At 44.0% G+C, this 20090-nt stretch overlaps 1 protein-coding gene across 1 annotated transcript in view; it reads left to right on the forward strand.

The window, feature by feature from the left end:
• Positions 1 to 19522, forward strand: part of SYAP1 (synapse associated protein 1) — a 31428-nt gene extending 11906 nt beyond the window's left edge. Inside the window, exons 4-9 of the mRNA XM_049643508.1 lie at positions 2489 to 2562; positions 7036 to 7175; positions 13326 to 13474; positions 14806 to 14864; positions 15272 to 15419; positions 17672 to 19522. Coding sequence (XP_049499465.1) covers positions 2489 to 2562; positions 7036 to 7175; positions 13326 to 13474; positions 14806 to 14864; positions 15272 to 15419; positions 17672 to 17799 — 698 coding nt within the window. The 3' untranslated portion in view covers positions 17800 to 19522. The remainder of the gene's footprint in view (positions 1 to 2488; positions 2563 to 7035; positions 7176 to 13325; positions 13475 to 14805; positions 14865 to 15271; positions 15420 to 17671) is intronic.
• The last annotated feature ends 568 nt before the right edge of the window (positions 19523 to 20090 follow it).

Raw genomic sequence — 20090 nt, forward strand, 5'->3', positions numbered from 1 at the left:
CTGATGTTTACATGCAACATCTTCTTTACTAAAAGGTAGGATCAACAAGGTTAATTCGCTGCAGGTTGCTCAGCTGGTAAGTGATGAAACAAATCTGCCATCAAAACCAGTGCCCGTTTACTTACCAAGAGACAACAGCTAGGAGAGAGAAGCAATAGAAGCCCAGAGAGGGGAGAATTTCAAGGAGAGTTAGGTCGGCTAAGAAGTCCATTTACAAGGACCATGAGGAAAGGCACCATGTGAGTGTTCCTTGTGCATTTGTTCATTTAACGGTCACAGAAACTCAGAAGTACTTACTCTTATCTCCATTTCACAAAGAAGGAAACTGGGCCTAGAGAGAAAAGAACTAAGCACTGTCCGTGGGTTGGACAACCAGGAGGTTACTGGTCACCCTAAAAAGAGCAGTTTCAGAGGAACAGGGAGGCAGGGAGTGTCTCATCCATACCGGTAGGTTGAGCCTTGAGAGGACCTCATCTGAGGGTTAAGTAGTACCAGGAGAGGCCACCCAAGGTGAATAGACTTAAATTGGAGGCCAGAATATTAAAGCAAATAGTGTTTTCAAGGGGCTTTACCCCAATTTTTTTAAGTATGAAAATATGCTTATTTTATCTTATATTTAACAGGGTTTGGATTATAATTGCCACCATTTGCTTGTTTAAGATGAGCCTAAGAATGAGCCAGGTGTCTGTCTGTCCATATGTCTATCCACACATACACATAACTTTTCTATCAGTTGGTACACAATAGGATGTCTCTTCCATTGGACTTTTGCCGCATGACAGAAAAGGGCAGGGGTGTTTTGTTGAAAATACTAGGACCCCCTGCATGTATCTTTTGTGCTGACCTCCCACCTCCACAGCCCCAGCTCAGATGGTAGCCCCAGTTCGGATGCTCACTGGCTTTGTCTCCACTATTTCCTACTTGCTGCTCCCTCTGAACACCCCCTACACACACCCAGCACTGAACTCCTCCTAGACCAAGATCACCTCCCAGGTCTCTGCAGAAGACCCCTGGGACTCACCTCTCAGTGGCTGCATTTGTCACCCAACAGTATAAGCCTGATGAGTTGTAATCCCCTTCTTCTTGTGAGCACCAAAGACAACATGTCTGTTGTAGATCCCAGCCCTGTTGTTTACTTCCTGATTTGCCCGTTTATTTGCTTTCACTCCTGACAACCCTCTTCTCAGTTCCTAACTGCTTATCACCTTTTGTCATGAATCAAGTACAGTGACTTTTTCAAAAGAACTTTTTATTTGGAAATAATTTCAATTTACAGAGCAGTTGCGAGTATAAAGGGAGTACTGAGTACGTGGCAATGAGAAAGAATGAAATCTGGCCTTCTGTAGCAACGTGGATGGAACTGGAGAGTGTGATGCTAAGTGAAATAAGCCATACAGAGAAAGACAGATACCATATGGTTTCACTCGTATGTGGATCCTGAGAAACTTAACAGAAACCCATGGGGGAGGGGAAGGGAAAAAAAAAAAAAAGAGGTTAGAGTGGGAGAGAGCCAAAGCATAAGAGACTGTTAAAAACTGAGAACAAACTGAGGGTTGATGGGGGGTGGGAGGGAGGGGAGGGTGGGGGATGGGTATTGAGGAGGGCACCTTTTGGGATGAGCACTGGGTGTTGTATGGAAACCAATTTGACAATAAATTTCATATATTAAAAAAAAAAAAAAAAAAAGAGTACTGAGAACACCCATACCCCCTCTCCCTAGATTGTTGGTTTTAGTCCAACTGCCTTGTCCTTTACAACCTTTCTCCCTCTGTGTGTGTCTTTTTGTTCCACTCAATGTGTGTTTCCTAAGAATTAGGGGTATTCTCTTACATAATCACCGACCAGACAGTTACCAGCTTTAGGAAAAGAACACTGATACGATGTGCATATTCTAATTTTGTCCATTGACCCAGTAATGTCCTTTGTATGTTTTCTCCCTCAATACAGCATGCAGCATAGCTTTCCTCATGTGTCTTAGCCTCTTTTAATCTGCACCAATCCAGGACCTTTGTCTTTTAGGACATTAATGTTTTCAAAGGATATTCTGCCCCCGCCCCCTTGGCCTCCTCTTTTTTTTTTTTTAAATAGACCTTTCCTAGTTGGGCTTTGGCTGATATTTCCTCATGATTAGATTCAGATTATGCATTCTTGGCCAGAATACTACATAGATGATGTTGTGTCCTTCTCAGGATAGCCCATCTGGAGGCCTACGATGACCATCTCTTTTTCATTGGTGATGATCATTTGGGTCACTTGGTCAAGGTGTTGTCCAATTTCTCTACCATATAACTCAAGTAATTTTTTACCAAATGCGTACATGCTTTAGATTCATATCTTAAGTCTAGGAATTATGATGAATGTTCATACTTGGAGCTCACTAATAAATTGCCACATTGATTATGTGGCAACTTATTCTTTCAAACCACGATTGCAGTGTAACCTTTGTAACATGTTTTTCTCTTTTTTTCTTTATTATTAAAACCTTTAGAAGCAGCAGTGCCACCATGGGTTGATAGTAATGATGAAGAAACAATTCAACAGCAAATCTTGGCCTTATCTGCTGTAAGTACCTCGTGATTCCCTGTATAGAGATACTTTCTTCCTATCATGACTTTATCCATAGAATGTTTTTCTTCTATATAGTATTTAAAATGTTTTGAGATACTAGAACTGTACACATCAACTTTCGCTGGTTTTTCCCCCTAAGTTCCCCCTCCCGCCAAGTTTTAACTTCTCCTTAAGTTCTTTTTTCTTAACAGAAAAGTATGATCTGTTGCACAAAATAATTATTTCAGCCTTAAAAGGATTCTTTTATGTTATTAAGATAATCTTTTGAGATATGCTATCATACAAAGTTTCTAGATATCATTCTAGTTTATCTGAGTGAAAAGATTGTATTCTAAATTTTCTCCTTAACTATCATATGTATTTTAAAATGAAATTGAAAGAAATAAACTTTTCTTTGCTGGCCTACAAAGATTTCTCTTGGGATTTCAGAGGGAACATAGTGATACCAGTTAACAGTTGTACAGTACCTGACACTTTCAGAAAGAACTTTCTTACCCATTATCTCCTTTAAGCCTCACTGTACGTTTATGAGGTAGGTAGGGCCTTTTATTGCCGTCGTGCAGGCGTGATGACTGTGACTCCCAAATGTGACACTCACTCCTTACATGTGTCTCCACTGGGCTGTGGATTCTTAGTGGGTGGAGAGACTGGCTTTGATCTCTGTCCTCAGCACCTAGCAGCCTGCCTGGCAGGGGACTCAGCAAATAGGGCTTTGACTGTATCAGTGGTTTTCAAGCTTTGTTTTTAATCTACTCTTTTTTTTTTTTTTTTTTTTTTTTTTAACCAAAGTCATAAATGGAACTTCAGTCTAGAAAACAGACATAGAGCTGGGCTTTACTTTGCTTCCATTGTCCTCCCCCAGGGCATTTTTAAGATTTTTTCTTTTTCATTAGTAAACCCCTTAAAAGATTTTTTTTAAGTTTGTTTATTTATTTTGAGAGAGAGAGAGCAAGTGCAAGCAGGGGAGGGGCACAGAGAGAGATAGAGACAGAGACTCCAAGCAGGCTCCACGCTGTCAGCACAGAGCCTCACATGGGGCTTGATCCCATGAACTGTGAGATCATGACCTGAGCGGAAACCAAGAGTCAGATGCTTAACCTACCGAGCCACCCAGGTGCCCCTCCATTAGTAAGCCCTTTAAAGGCCTGAGCATCCATTACAAGTTCAGCATGAACACCATGTGTTTTGTTTACTGTGTTATGGCCAAACTTGATGCTGACATCACATAATGCTTATCTCCAGAAGAGAATTGGGACAGTGAGACTGTCATTTGAGGGCAGACATCAGATACTCACAGTCAAGTAAGTCCTCATAGCTCCTCTGTCCCCCAGACCTGTTCCTGTCCTCATCTTCTCCATCTCAAAATAAGACTCCAGTCATCCACCAGTTTGTTCTAGTCACTAACCCAAGAGTCTTCCTTCAGTCACACCCCACCCCCACCCCGCCTGGGCCTGCTGCAACCTGACAACGCTATGTTCCTGATATACCTCTACACCACTTCTCCACTGCTGCTGCCACCACAGCGGTCCCAATGCCATCATCTCCTGCCTTCAGGGTCCCAGCCGCCGTCCTATCCTTACCCCTTTCCCTACAAGCTCACAGCAGCCACAGGGGTCCCATTTATGATGTAAATCCCTTCGTGTCACTCTCCCACATAGAGCCTTCTAATGGCATCTCGTCTCGCGTGGGCTAGGATCTAAACCCCTTCCACTGGCTTCGAAGGCCCTTGGCTTTGCATCCCTCACCTCCCTCGTGCCCCACTGCCCTGGGTCCCAGTGTTCCAGCCACTGTTTTTTTCTGGAACACAAGTGAGCCAAGCTTTGTCCTGCTTCAGTGCCTGGTGCTTGCTGTCCACTCTTCCTAGAAGCCCACCCTACACCATTCCACAAGATCTCATCTCAAAGGTCACCTCCCTCGCCACCCTTTCAGCCCTCTACTAGGCACCCCATCTCATAGCCTTAGCAGTCTAAACCCTTGTCTGTCTCTTCCCACTCCCCCACCCCACAAGTGGAATGGAAACGCTGTGCAGGCAGGGAGGGACTCCATTTGTGCTGTGCCCTGCTGAGCAGGTGGCACGGTGCCTGGGGCACAGCAGGTACTCAGTGGGCATCTGCTGAATGGATGATGCAGTGAACATTGCACACAGACATGCCTGCAAGAGAGCACTCAAGATACCAGCATGACCCAGAGGCTTTGAACCATCTTCAGTACATCCTTTATGGTGGCTTCTGAATGTTTTAAGAGATAGACTAAATTGCTATAGTGAAGAAATAAAAAAATACAGTAGGTTAAACAAGCTGTGACTTTCCCTCCCTCTTCCCCCCTCATGTAAGAGTCTAGAGGTAGATGGTCCACGTAGGTGTGCTTTTCCCACGAACTCATCTATAGACCCAAGTATTTCCTGTCTTAATCTTATCCTATGCCAGCCCCTAGACTGTTGTCTGCCTTCTCTGCGGTTAAGTCAGCTCTCATGACCGTGCCTGTGTTCCAGCCTGTGGGAACTGGGAAAGAGGATGGTGGGTACACCAGACCATTTGGAAGATGAGACTCAGAAATTGCACCTATCCCTCAGGCCTACATCCCTTTGGCAACTTAGACACATGGCCACTTCTAATGCTGGGGAGCCTGGGAAATCCAGTCTCTGGCTGGGTGGCCACATGCCCAGCTGGAACTCAAGAGTTGTGATCCTGGAAGGGAGGGAGGAAGGGATACTGGGAGATGATTAGCAGTCTCTCCATCAGAGTTGCTACATTCTCCTACTTGCCAAGCACTAGTTGGGACAATTCAGAGCCTATAGCAGAGTAGACCTTTAAGTTTCTCGTGCTGGGGCACCCCTCAGGGCATCATGCATAAAAAAGAAATTGATAGTACAGCTGTCATTAGGTAGTTGTGAGAATGCAATTCAGAAAATTGTGTTTAGAACCTCCCCTGGGCCAGCCTAGTCCTGGGCCTGGAGGTGGCTGAGACCTGCCCTCCAGAGCCCGAAGGCTTACTGGACATCTGCTAGTGGAGTCACACATAGCATCGCCCCCATGCTGAACACTGTCGTGCGGGACACCCACCCAAGCACCAAGGAAAGCGGCATGTCCCTGATTTTGAAGAGGGAAGAGGATGATCTCAGGGCAGCTTCCCAGAAGTGATGACGTTGGAGTAGAGTCATGAGTCTTGGGAGGAGGGTGTGAGGATGTTTGGGGGATGTGGGGCAGGGCTTGACATTCAGGTAGGGGGTTTTGTAAGCATTCGGATATGACTGGACTGCATGGTGCAGGTGCAGGTGTGGATATGGAGCCAGATCATGAAGACCTTTCTGTACCATTCTGGTAAGTTTAGGTTTCATCTCAAAGGCGACAAACGAGTCGTTTAAGGGTTTTAGTGACCAGTAAAACACGTTTTCCTTGGGACAGGGTAGAAAGTTGCTTGCTCTGGGTGGGAGAAATGGGACTGGAGATACTTGCCCCTTCAGCGGCTGCTGTAGAAATCCAGGTGAAACGTGATATGGCAATTTTTTTAGACTTTGAAATTTTTGCATGAGAAGGTAAAATAACTAAACCCTATTTAGGTTCAGATTTGTTCTTTATTGATGTAGGCATCTCAAAAACCAAAAATATGGTTAAAATCTAACACAGGCAAGATATGATGAAACTGATGCTTATAGTAGCCAGTTTCTTTTTTTTTTTTTTTTAATTTTTAACGTTTATTTATTTTTGAGACAGAGAGAGACAGAGCGTGAATGGGGGAGGGGCAGAGAGAGAGGGAGACACAGAATCGGAAGCAGGCTCCAGGCTCTGAGCCATCAGCCCAGAGCCTGACGCGGGGCTCGAACTCACGGACCGCGAGATCGTGACCTGAGCTGAAGTCGGACGCTTAACCAACTGAGCCACCCAGGTGCCCCGATAGTAGCCAGTTTCTAAGATTATTTAAGCAGCCAATTTTCTAAGATTATTTTACAGTAGTTTTCACATAAAGATACTCGCTGGAACAAATGTACATTCATATGATTTGAAACTCTGTAATTTCAACTAACTGCATGATTGAACTTCCTGGCCTCCCACAAGGCTCTCTTCAGTGGAGACTGTTAAAAAAATACATGACAGGGGACACCTGGGTGGCTCAGTTAAGTGTCCCACTCCTGGTTTCAGCTCAGGTCGTGATCTCAGGGGCTCCATGCTGACAGGGCAGAGCCTGCTTGGGATTCTCTCTCCTTCTCTCTCTACCCCTCCTCCCTCTCGTGCACATGTGTGCACCTGTGTGTGCACTTGCTCTCTCAAATAAACTTTAAAAAATAAATAATAAATACATGACAGGATTGGTCATTCTCCACTCTCAAGCAGACAGGTTAATGATACTTCAGTGGATTTTGTGGCTGAAATCTTTAGGAGAATTGAATATTTGTCAAACTGGTGATGCACTGTTACATATTAATTGCTGTCTACATTTTTCCCCATGTTTTTCCCCTTTTCATCAAAGGACAAGAGGAATTTCCTTCGTGACCCTCCAGCTGGAGTGCAGTTTAATTTTGACTTTGATCAGATGTACCCTGTTGCCCTGATCATGCTCCAAGAGGACGAGCTACTGAGTAGGATGAGATTTGCCCTTGTTCCTAAACTGTAAGTAAGCAGTGTGTTCCTGAGCCAGAGCTACGCTGCTCACACAGCACATATTGGCATTTTCTAGTGGCTTTGGTCATATGCAGAGTGTCGGGGCAGAATCCTGGAGTGGGGGCCAGAGCAGTTTCCTGTTCCGTCTTCATGAAAATAGGCTCTGTGGCCCTTCAGCTGGTGTGCATGCGCTCTCTGTCTCTTTCTTTCTCTCTTTCTCTCTTTCTCTCTCTCTCTCTCTCTCTCTCTCTCTCTCTCTCTCTCTCTCTCACACACACACACACACACACACACACACACAGCCATAGAATCGAAACTGAGAGTGGGCCTAACAGGAAATTTGGGGTGGAGATAAGATGCGCTGTTTTATCCCCAGTTAGAAGCTAAAACACAGTTTCCGATAGAAACAACCAACGTGCCGTGTCTTCCAAATAAAATTAAGGTCCCCGGGGCTCATTAGGACCTGGCCCACCACCTTTTTACACTCTGGCTCTGCTCTCTAGCAACAGTGTTCTTGTTCTCCTTCCCACCCAAAGTTTTCCTCTGCCCGCAGGCCTTGTTCTCCTCTGAAAGTCTTGCTTGTCCTTCAGTTCCCGTGCAAGCATAATGTCTTCAGGGACACAGCCCTGACCGGGATCAGCAGAGGCCCCCCACGGTGGGTGGGTCTCCTCCCTTCCCCTCTGCCATCATGGGCTCTTGCTCACCTTTTTTAATTCCAATTCCTTGTTTTGAATCTATTGCATTTTTAGTCCATGGTCTTTCTTACTCCGTGAGCTTTCCATTATTATAGCACTCTATTCTTTTTGGATGGGTACAGTATCTTCCTGGTCTCTGAGAACCTAGTTTTCTTGAAATACCCTTTTGTCTCGGTGCTTTTCTTGAATTTTTGTGTTTGTTTTGGGCTCTGTGATTCATGTTGCAGGCTTTCCTTATCCGTCCTTCTTCGTATCTGAAGGCACCCTGCGGAAAGGGCACTTAGAGCTGTGTGTTCCCACAGGCCTTTCGGGCAGGGTGGCTTCCCTGAGAGGACTCCACCTCCTGCCTGACCAGTCTCAGCCACGCCAGCTGCCTTAGTGTGGAGTGGCTCAGCTCACAGTGAACTGTGGCTCTCTGTCACATGGAAGCACAGTCCCCAGCTGGAAGGGGCGGTGAGGGTGTCAGCCAGCTCGCTGCTCCTCTGGGGCCTCACCACCATGCCTCCTGTCTCGAGCCCGACCTGCACCCGGCCTTCAGAGATGCCTGTGCCTCCCGTCCCTGGCTCTGTCCGAGCGCACCCCGGGTGAACCGGCCCGTTCTCGCCAGCCGCCCTTCCTGCAGGCGGCTTACCACAGCTTTCTCTGGTCTACAGAGTAGATTGCTGCTGGCCCATTGGCCTTTCCCCTTCCACTGTGCTTTCCTCGCCAGTTCTCTCTGTCCTGGGGGGTTTGATTTACTTAATTCCTTTTCTATTATTTTAGAATGGCTCAAATCTCATTACAAATCTAATCCTTAGACTGTGTCCAAAATAGCTATTTTGGGGGCACCTGGCTGGCATGACTCTTAATCTCTGGGTTGTGAGTTCAAGCCCCATGTTGGGTGTAGAGATGACTTAAAAATAAATAGGTAGATAGGTGGATAGATAAAGTAGCTATTTTTAGTGAAGAATATATAAAAAAAATTATCAACTGATCTTTTTTTCACTATTATGCTCACAAAACCCTGAGAGTTGGCTTTTGAACAGTTCATGTGTATATATCTGATAGAAGCTCTTTCATCTTGGAATTTGAGGTTGTACCTATTCTTTTTTTTTTTTTTTTTTTTAACATTTATTTTTGAGACAGAGAGAGACAGAGCATGAACGGGGGAGGGGCAGAGAGAGAGGGAGACACAGAATCGGAAGCAGGCTCCAGGCTCTGAGCCATCAGCCCAGAGCCTGATGCGGGGCTTGAACCCACGGACCACGAGATCCTGACCTGAGCTGAAGTCGGACGCTTAACCGACTGAGCCACCCAGGCGCCCCGAGGTTGTACCTATTCTGAATAACTGCCTCTTTCTGAGAGAAGAGTAGCAAAGCTCTGGGGTTTGGGTGGGCTTTGTACCTGAAGGCTCCATCAACTTGAAGACCATTCAAATCACCTTAGGTCACACAGCGGGCTCTCTGCCAATGCTCTCAGGACAGTCCCGAGACCCCGAGGCAGTGGGGCATGTGGCCCAGGGTTACGCATGGCAGGCATGTGGCTAGGTGTCCACAGCGTTGGTTAGTGACAATTCTGGATGTCTTCTTACTGCTGACAGTAATTTTAGAGTCTTGAAAAGATTGGGAGAATTGGTATTTGGCAAGTAGTATTTCTGGTTTGTTGCTAGCTAGTTAAATGGTCTATTGAGTAATATAATTCCAGTTTCCTATTGCTAATTCTGTTAGGGATCATTTAGAAATTAGGGTTATCATTTTTTATAAGTCTTTACCCGTTAGAAATGCTTACTGAAATATTTGTGGATGGAAGGATGTGATATCTGGCATTGCCTTAAAATATTCCAACCCATACCCAGAGAAGGGCATGCGTGGAAAAGAGAGGGACAGACATGAGGTGTGATTGGCAAAATGCTGGTGATTGCTGGTTAGGTCACAGGTACAGGGGCCTTCTTTGTCCTAGTCTCTCCACTTTTGTTTTTGTTCAAATTTCCATAATAAAACACATGAGCCATCACACACAAATCTAGGACTCCTGCTTTGGTCCTTTAAGACACTTTTTCTAAGCAGAAGCCATCACTAACCGGGGAACAGTTTAGAAAACAAATCAAAACAAACTTGCTCTGTATTTCAAAATGCCTCCTAGTGTGTTAACGCTTCCCTGTGACAGCAGGGCTGGCATGAGACGGGCCCTGCTCTTGCATCACAGACGCCCTCTGAGGTCTTTACTCTGACAAAGCAGAGAAATCACAAGTCCTTTCCGGCCTTGGACTGTGACCTATGCTCATTGTTTCCCAGAGGGTATTCACAGCATACTAGTGCCTGAAAATAGTTCATGAAAGCCTAAGTGATCAGATAGTAGACATTTGGGAGTTGCTAACTCCCGTGGTTTTGTTTATCACAGAGCTTCTCAGAACCTTTATATGTCATCTGCATTGTGACTCTCCAGAGGGTCACGTAGTGTTTCTATAGTGTGCCTCCGTGACCACTTCCTCGTCCATCAAGAGGGAGAGAGTCTGGGAAAGAAAACAGTCCAGATGCTTAGCTTTATTGAGAGAACGAAGATTGCCCGTAATCTGTTGTAGATTGCCGGCATACCTGTTTCATTTTGGACTTTTCATAGAGGTCAGAATTAAGAGTGACCTTGAAGATATTCAGGGAGCTCACTACCTCCTGGGTAGCTAAGCTCCCTTCTGTCTCAACGTGATGTTAACAGTTGAAGATTTTTTAACTTAACTGGGTAAAGAGCCCCAGTTGTTTTCTTTGTTCCCCAGGTGTCTTCATCTCTGTATCCCCGCAACATGCAGGTGCTTACCGGTCCAAAAGTGAGTCCTCCGAAAGGAATGTAAAGTGCTGTCTGCCTGCAGTAGAGCACACTAGAGTGTACCTTGGGTCGCTCTGTAGTGCCACCTAAGGTTCTGTTAGCTATTCTCATGGCTGCAGCATACTGTTGTTTGCTCAGGTAAACTTGTGCTTGACTGTAACCCCACGCCAACTGCTGTTAAGCTGGGTCTCCCTCCCGCCAAACTACTTCCAGGAGATGTTCTAAGAAAAAGAGAGTTGTGAGACCACACGAGGTTGGGACATGCTAACTTGGCATCGAGTAGGAACTTAACAAGTAAGAGGTCATTATTCCTGTGACCATCTGTGATGGCAGATAATCTGGCTTATTCGTCCCTGAATCACCTGGCACGGGGTCTGATGCCTGTGGCACTCGGTGAACATTGGTGGAATTAATGAAAGAAAAGATGGGCTGCGTCTAGCAGCACGTCAGCTTCTTATCTAGCCCAGCTCGTGTCGCTAATCTTGTATTTTGCCCCAGTCACTGAAAAAGCTCGTCTCCTGGCCCAGCTTCACCAGTCACAGATGTGGCAACCCTAAGGCAGGTCCTGTCCTCATCCGTAAGCCTGGGTCTCAGAATTTTCTTAGTTCTCATTGATACTCTTCTCCTCCTTCAAAATCTTTTTCAGTTATACTTTCTTCCTCAGGTTTCTCCCCATTCTAAGACCCTGCATCCATCCCTTCTAGTAAACCGGGAGATAGAGACACATTCTCCCACCCTCTTATGACTTGTAGCAACATGTTCTGGGAACACAAAATGCGTGACTCCTCCAGTACGTGTGCCCCTGCACAACTCCGCGGGTCACCAAAGCCGTTGCTGGTTCAGTGACTTGGTGGGGAGGGGAGTGCATTTTATGTTTTTTTGTTGAGTTTTGTTCTGCCTTCCACCCTCGAGATCTTTAATTGCTCTGAGATAAGCATACTCATCAATGTTTATTATTATTTTATTTAAACAATCACACCTTTATATAGAAAGGTTGGATGTATAACATGAAAACTTTTTTCTCACTCATTTGAGACCTAATGCTCCATCACTCCTGAATGCTTTAATGTCTGTTTCCTACGAATAAGGCTTCTCCTGCATAAACACCTTGTAACCACCTGAATCAGGAAATGGTCACTTATGCATTATTACCTTCTGATTCTCAGACCCCTTTCAAGTTTCATGGGGTTGTTTTTTTTTTGCTTTGGGGGGTATTTTTTGAGAGAAAGAGTGAGCAGGGAAGGGGGAGAGGGAGAGAGAGAATCCCAAGCAGGCTCCATGCCTAGTGCACAGCCCAACGCGGGGCTCCATCCCACAAGCGTGAGACAGCAACCTGAGCCAAAATCAAGATTCGGGTGCTTAACCAACTGAGCCACCCAGGCACCATCTACCTTTTTCTTTTCTTTTCTTTTCTTTTTTTTAAGTAATTTCCACACCCAGCATGGGGCTCGGACTCACAGCCCCGAGACCAAGAGTCACATGCTCTACCGACTGAGCCAGCCAGGCACCCAACTGCATTCAAGTTTTACCATTTGTCCCAGTGTCCTCTGTACTAGCAAAAGGATCTAGTACAGGCTCACTTGTTGCATTTAGTTTTCATGTCTCATTGGTCTCCTTCAATCTATTGCATCCTATCAAGTGGTGCACGCTGCCATTTTGTCCCATTACTGTCTACACTTTGGTCACTAGATGAAGGTGGTTTCTGCCAGACTTCTTGACTATAAAGTTATTTCTTTCCTCTTTAAAATCAGTAAGTATTTTCTGGGGAGGTACTTTGAAACTCTTTAAAAATACTGCATTCCTCATCAGACTTTGAATGTATTCATGTATTTATTTGTATCTGTATAGACTCATGGTCCTGTTTTATGCAATGGATATAATCTGTTGCTATCATTATTTATTTTGATGTTCAAATTATCACCAACTTGGCCAGTGGGAGCCCATTCAAGTTGGTTTCTGTGTCTTTTTGACTCATCCTCATTTTTTGAGTGCTTTCTTACTTTCTGGTATGAAGTAGTCTAGGCTCATCTTGTTCTTTCCCTGCTGTAACCCTGGAATTGGCTATTTACCCAAAAAACTCTGATTCATTTTAGTGGAAAATGGTGTATAGACACCAAGATCTGAGCACTTAGGCATGCTCATTTCTATTGAGGTGTCACTACTCCTTGGTTCACTCAGTGGACAGAGCTGGGGAATATTTGTGTGCTCATGTATATACACATATACTCATTTGCATCTCTACTAAATGAAAACTATGTATTCATAGTGCTACCTCACAACAGGGATCACTCTAGAACTTTCTCTTTCAATGTTTCTCATTCCCTTTCCTGACTGTGAGAAACTTGGTTCCGACTATCCTTAATATTTTTACTTAATTGATCAACCCCCTGCGTGTAACCAGTCTTCCATTTTCACCACCACCCCCTTCCCTGCTCAGACATACTCCTCTCCCAGCTCAGGCTGTCACTCCCCATTCCACGCCACCCCCACGTGGACCCTTACCTTACAAGACTTGGTCACCAGCACCCCCTGCCAGGTGATTTTCACATGCAGACAAGTAACGCCCCTAAACATCTCTTCCCACCTCTGCTGAAACAAATATCCCCTGCATGTGTTTGTATGTGTTGCGTGCATTCTCAAATGTGTCATTGTCTGTCTTGAAAAGCGTGAGGGAAGAAGTGTTTTGGAGGAACTACTTTTACCGCGTCTCCCTGATAAAGCAGTCAGCCCAGCTCACCGCCCTGGCCGCCCAGCAGCAGGCCGCCGGGAAGGAGGAGAAGAGCCACGGCAGAGACGAAGACTTGCCAATGACAGGTATGCTGGGAGAAGACTTGACTCGGTGTAAAACAAAGAGTTACTGTAAAAATATTTTTAACTCAGAGACTCTCATGAGCTTGTCATCTTGTGTATACCAAAAATGTCATTGTCATCTTCTGGAAAATTCTTTCCTTTCCCGAGGAAAGAGTCATTCTCCTTGCCCTCTCTCTGACCCTGCTCCTACGTCTTCCCCCAAGCTCTCCTTTCCTTCGCTTTCTTTTTCTTGTTCTTCGGGTTTTTTATCTCTTCCTTTTTATTTCTCCCTTAGTCACTAGTCCTCTTTCCATCTCTTTCTTGGCCCTTTACCGCATAGCATTTCATACCCTGTGTCCTCCACCGATTCAGGCCATCGCTTTTCTTGGTTTTTCTGCCTTCTGTTCAAGCTGGTGTTCTCCTAGTACTGTAATCTGTAGAGCTCCATTCCACTCCAGGTTGCCAGTGTCTGACTCAGACCGAGGAACCATCCCGTTGCACATTGCACTCTTGGGACAATTGACCCCTCATTGCTGGGGAAGTGTTTTAAAATATTAGCAACAATTGAAGATCTGTAATAGCAATTAAAATAAGAATGGTATTTTATGTCACATTTGTCACGTTTAATGAACACCTGTGTATAGGTGCTAATTACAACTAGAGACTTACCTGTTCATAGAATTTTAAATAATTAAGCAAAACCATGTATCCTAAGGCACAGGCTGTACAGACCACTAGAAAAGAACTTGACACTGCATTTAGGGTCAGGGAAATGGAATGAGGTTGCTCTACACAGCACAATTTGGCATTTTGCATATAAAGAATCCCAGTTGTGTATTATTCTTTGCTTTTTGTTTTCACTAATTTTATTGGGAAATGCCATGTAACCAAATACTGCCTGTGTAACAAAACAGGCTTAAGACAGGGTTCGATAAAGACTATACACCTAGTAAGGTTCACAAGGTAGAAAATGCTGTGACTGAGCATTGCACTTTGCTTTGTGCTTTCTAGCATTCATGACAAAAGGAAAATCTGATAAATAACTGAATTCTCATTATCCTAAAAGAAGAAGTATAACTCTTCCTGAATTTGACTTCGGCTAACACTGAGGTCAAAATTTATTTCTTGCTTGGAAATCTTAAAAGAGGTGCATCAAATAGGATGACCTGTAAAAATATCCCCAAAAGAAAGAGGTTGAGATGGTGTCACCTAGCTTTTTCTTAAAAGCATAACATAAAAGCTCATTTATGAAAATTATTTAGTATCGTCATATTTGTGGCTACTTTAGTTGTTACTATAATATGTATTCAGAATTGAATCAAGCCATTTTTATCTCTTTTATTCTCACTTCTTAGAGGCAGTACGGCCCAAAACACCGCCTGTCGTAATCAAATCTCAGCTTAAAACTCAAGAGGTAATACAGTTTTACATTGTACCTAGTAGTTGATGTCTGGAAGTGAAGTAACTCTGTGTTAACTGTCTCAGATCCCATTTGAAACTACTTATGAATACGGGTCTTAGCTGTTTTGAAGAGGGTTCCAGCAGTTGTACAGTTAGGGACATGTAGCTGAGACCGAAGGCGGTTCCTTGGCATCAGTCATTCTAGATGTGCTCTCAGGAATTGGACCTAATGACTGGAGTGGCCCGAACTGAGGGAGAGCACAGTGGATTCAGGTGGTAGCTCATCTGGTGCCCACGCAGCCGTGTAGGGTAGAAGGCCGGAGAACAGCGAGCATCCGACTAGTGGAGGAAGGACATGAAAGTGATGTTGTGCTAAATGCCACGTAGAAAACCATTCTAAGCTCGTTTGTTGCATTTCAGGATGAAGAGGAGATTTCTACCAGCCCAGGGGTTTCTGAGTTTGTCAGCGATGCCTTTGATAGCTGTAACTTAAATCAGGAGGATCTAAGGAAGGAAATGGAGCAACTGGTTCTTGACAAAAAAGAGGAGGAGACAGCCGTAGTAGAAGGTACCAAACAAAGCAAATAGCTGTGCTCTTTTCCAGTTCCAAAGCTGGTTGTAGAAAATGTCATTCTGAAGCAGATCTACAGACATACTGTAACTTCTGCATCAGAATTGCTTCTCTGTTTGCCGTTAGAAGGTAGCTTCTGGCAAGTGTGACCAGACCTCACATTCCCCTGCCTGAAGCATGCACCGGAGTGTAGAGAGGAGAAACTGAGCCCAGAGAGGTTATATGATTGGTCCAAGGCACCTGAGCCCCAAGAACATGGGGACAGCAACAGGCGACAGTGCATGCCCTTTCACTTAGAGACACTGCCCTCCAGCCTTCTGCTTGGGCTTATACTTACATATAGAAGATTCTTTTCCTCACTGCTGTGTGCCACAAGAGCATTGCTTCTGGGAAGGAGCAGGCTGCTTTCAAAAAACAAAAAGAATTTCGAGACAAAGTACAAGTAGAAGGAGGGGAGGCTGCTTTCTTTGGCACATCAGGGCGAACGACTGGCTTTCTACTGGATGAAAAGCAAAGGCTCAGGTTAATCATCATCACATTAAGAGTGTTTATGAAGCCTTCTGAGGTTTCAAATGCACCCAGAGAGTCAGCTATTCACCCGGTTGTACAGAGAGCACCCGTGAGAAAAGTAGCCTCCCAGAGGTGAACTGGAACCCTGTTTGTGCACCACGGAGGGACTCTGGGGGAGAGGCTTGGGAAGGGAGGAGGAGGGAAGAGCTTCTGGGGGAAAGAGAAGGCCAGAGGGGAAGTGAAAACTCGGGCTCACTAGGTGCCTCAGACCCCTCCCACCCCCATCTGTTTTCTGATAAAGCTGGCTGCCGGACCCCTCACAAGGACAGCGCGCAAGAGCCCCACGAGCCCCGCGTGTTGTAGGCAGTCCCAGGGCAGGCTGTGCACCGCTTCCCTTTTTGCCGGCGATGGCTGGTAGCAGAGGCCCCACAGGAAACTGGAAGTCTCCCTGCAGCAGGATTCATTAGGTGCTGGCTGGCTGCTGTGAGCAATCTGTTCTTTCACTGAATTCCTGCCCGACTTTTAATTTGGACCACGTAATATTCTTATACATATTCATTATCTTGCCCCCGCACCTAAACTGTAAGTTCTTCAAGGGAGTTACACCTTGTTCTTGTTATCCCCACGGTACCCCACCAACATGGAGTCTGGCACCCGGTAAGCAGCATACTGTGTCCTTTCCCTTGAGGTCCTGCTGCCAAAAAAATTAAAAATTTGGTTTTGGTTTTTCTTTTCCCTATAGCTACTAAGTTTAAGGTTTGTTTTTAAAAAATAAAAATGGGGGCACCTGGCTGGCTCAGTCACTGGAGCATGTGACCCTTGATCTCAGGGTTGTGAGTTCAAGCTCCATGTTGGCCATAGGAGATCACTTAAAAATGAAATCAATTTTAGCCTTGCTTTTTAAATAGCTGGTTTGTTTTCTGTTTTTTAACACAACATAGCAGATGCCTTCTCGTCTACATACATACATGCATGTACGTACACACACACACACACACACACACACACACACACACACACCCCTACACCTATATTGAATGTCCAAGCAGAAAGTTGCAGTTCTGAATGTTGGCTCGGAAGAGGAGTAAACCCAGTGTGAGGGGCCAGGCTTCAGCAGGAGACCTCCTGACTTCAGGTTCTGGTAATTGTTGCCGATCTAGGGAGACCACTGCTAACGTGCTTTCACAGAGACTGAAGCCTCCGGATCTGCCTCCGTCTGTATGTCTGTTGCTATCAAACTGTGTGTTCTTAGGCAAGCCACTTAACCTCTCTAAGCCTCTGTTTTCCACCATGTAAAATGTGCAGCAGTATATCTAGTCCCTGGATTGTTCTCAGGGTGAAAGAAAAAAAGTGGTATGTAGAAAGCAGTTAGTACAGTGCCTGGCCCTGAGTGCTCAAGAAACATTAGCTGTTTTTTCTGCCATCGTCGTCATTGATAGCAGTAAAACTCAATTTGCAACCGCATATTAATTATCAATTATCCACTTAAATATAAGGAAAAGCAGAGGTTTTAGTAAAGCAAAATAACACCTGAACTTAGGGCTCTTAACAAGTTTATCTTTCTAATCCTATTTCCCTTTGGTTATTGTTAAAATTTGGTCCACTTTTCTGAGCACACGCAGTGAGGAAACCTGAGACGTTAAACGTTACCATGGCAGGGACTTCCACAGGTAATTATACGCGACCGAATTGTTAAAACTGGCCTTATGAATCTTTACCTTCTCAATTGTTTCTTTCAGAGGAGTCTGCAGATTGGGAAAAAGAACTACAACAGGAATTGCAAGAATATGAAGTGGTGACAGAATCAGAGAAACGAGATGAAAACTGGGATAAGGAAATAGAGAAAATGCTGCAGGAGGAAAATTAGCTCTTTCCTGAAATAAAAGAATAATCCTTAACATTCTGTAACTGACATTAAATTCTAGATGATGACGCTCACTGAATTAGAAGGCAGAGAAGATTGGTATAACTTTATGAAATTCAAAATTATTCTTTTTTCAAGCTGAAATTTGCCTTTTCTGCTTTAAAAAAAAAACATAGGACAGTTATTCTAATATTCAAAAAGATGTTTTATGTAATATTTCTTTAATATAAATCTAGTTAGAGATGTTCATGTAGTCAGGATGGTATCTTTGCCACAGAAACGCTTTTCCGTGAGGTCAGAATTATAATTTATTCTTCAATTGTGGTTTTCTAAACATTTGTACTTCTTGTTGCATTTTCATTGCTACATGTATGTTACAGTACTTAACGGATTGATAACTATCAAAATGACCAAATTGTACCAAAGAACTTAAAAAGAAGCACTTTCAAGACTATTTTCTTGCTATTTTCTAAAATTCCATCTAGAAACCTAAGGATAAGATAATTGTTAATTTTAATGGTATAAACATCACACAATTTGACATTGAGAAATACTGTGCAAAAACATTTTTTTTTCCCTCTGGGGCCTTTTCTTTCTTTCTTATTGTATTGTTTGTTTGTTTGTTTAACTATACCACACTTAATATTTTTGCTTTCCTAAATTTCACATCACGGTTTTTGTAGAAAGCGGGGCATTTCGTCCTTTTTATATTAATGATCTTCAAGAAGCCCATTCACCTTACAGTCTCTTGTTTTTGTGAAAATCATCACCACATATAAATGTTTCAGCTTTGTTTGTCTTAATTAAACTGTCAGTCTTTATAAAAGTGTGTTCCTCTGAGTACAACTTAGGGAACTTCACTGCTCAATCCCAGCACACCAGCAGGCCCGTGTTCATAGAATATGGTTATTTTAAAAGAACAAGGTGGCTTAATGTCACAACACTTCCAAGGCATTTACTTCCTGAAACTTTTATATTTTGCAAGGAACCTTTATTTCATACAAGGGAAGAGGATTATGACAATCCTTTATAGGAAAAATGTACATATTTATATTGTGGACACCATAAAAATTAGTCCCTGGTCCTCTGGCAAAGATATAGTCAATGAGAGAACTGGGTCCAAGAGCTTTGCTCTTGTTTGGAGCTTGGTGTACACGCTTGTGAGTGAACCAGACTGTCTCGGTAGGATCCCTTGGATTATAGCAATAGACGCATGTACTCTACGAAACCACTGACCCCACTATCGAGGGATTTCCACTGCGGTGTCACAGTTGCTGATTACTGAGTTCGGGTTCAGAGACTGTGATTGGCAACTTCTAAAATAACCCTATTGAGGGGAAAATTTGGTTTGTTTGTTTTTAATCAAGTTTTCTGGAGGGCAAGAAACATGTAAAATGCCTTTAAGTAGCTAAAAATCCTGGATGTAAGCAGATCAGAATATGATAGCACTTAGCTCTTATATGCACTAAAATTCATATTGTTGAATAAACAGAAAAAAAGCTTTCAGAGAAAGTAAAAAAAACTTAAAATGACAATAGACATGTTACAGTTATTACTGTCAACTTTACATTATACTCTTATTGCATTTAAAAACAACCTAACTACCACTGCTCTATGAAAATAAAAGGATAAAATGATTTTATACACAGCATAAAAATACAGTTATGCTCTATTTTTATGATTCAAATAGGAGTAAACTTATGCTTTTATAAATGACACAGGTAACTGAAGTGTATTCCTTTTTTTTTTTTTTTTTTTTTTAATATTTTTGAGAGAGTGCTTGCGGGGGAGGAGCAGAGAGAGGGGGAGAGAGGATCCCAAGCAGGCTCTGTGCTGACAGCAGCGAGCCTGATGTGGGGCTCGAACTCAGGAACTGTGAGATCATGATCTGAGCTGAAGTCGGACGCTCAACCGACTGAGCCACCCAGGTGCCCCTGAAGTGTATTCTTTTAAAGGGAGAAATAATTTGTAACTGTGTTTAGTGAAAGATTTGTATTTATTACATGCCTTGGGGGTAGCCAACAAGCCATACTGAGCATAAGAACACGCAAGCTTCTTAGAACGCTGACATGGAAACCTACTTCTTCGTGGGGATTATACCTCACTACTCAGAGTGCGGCTCAGGAGCCAGCAGTGGCCTGCCCTGGGAGTTTGCTAGGATTGCAGGGTCTCGGGCCCGGCCACAGATTTGCTGCCCCAGGTTGCACGTTACCAAGATCCTCAGGGATTAGAATGGGCTTTACAGGGGCGCCTGGCTATTTCAGTCAGTGGGGCGTGCGACTCTTGATCTCAGG

This window comes from Panthera uncia, chromosome X (genome assembly GCF_023721935.1).
Source record: "Panthera uncia isolate 11264 chromosome X, Puncia_PCG_1.0, whole genome shotgun sequence".
NCBI lineage: Eukaryota > Metazoa > Chordata > Mammalia > Carnivora > Felidae > Panthera > Panthera uncia.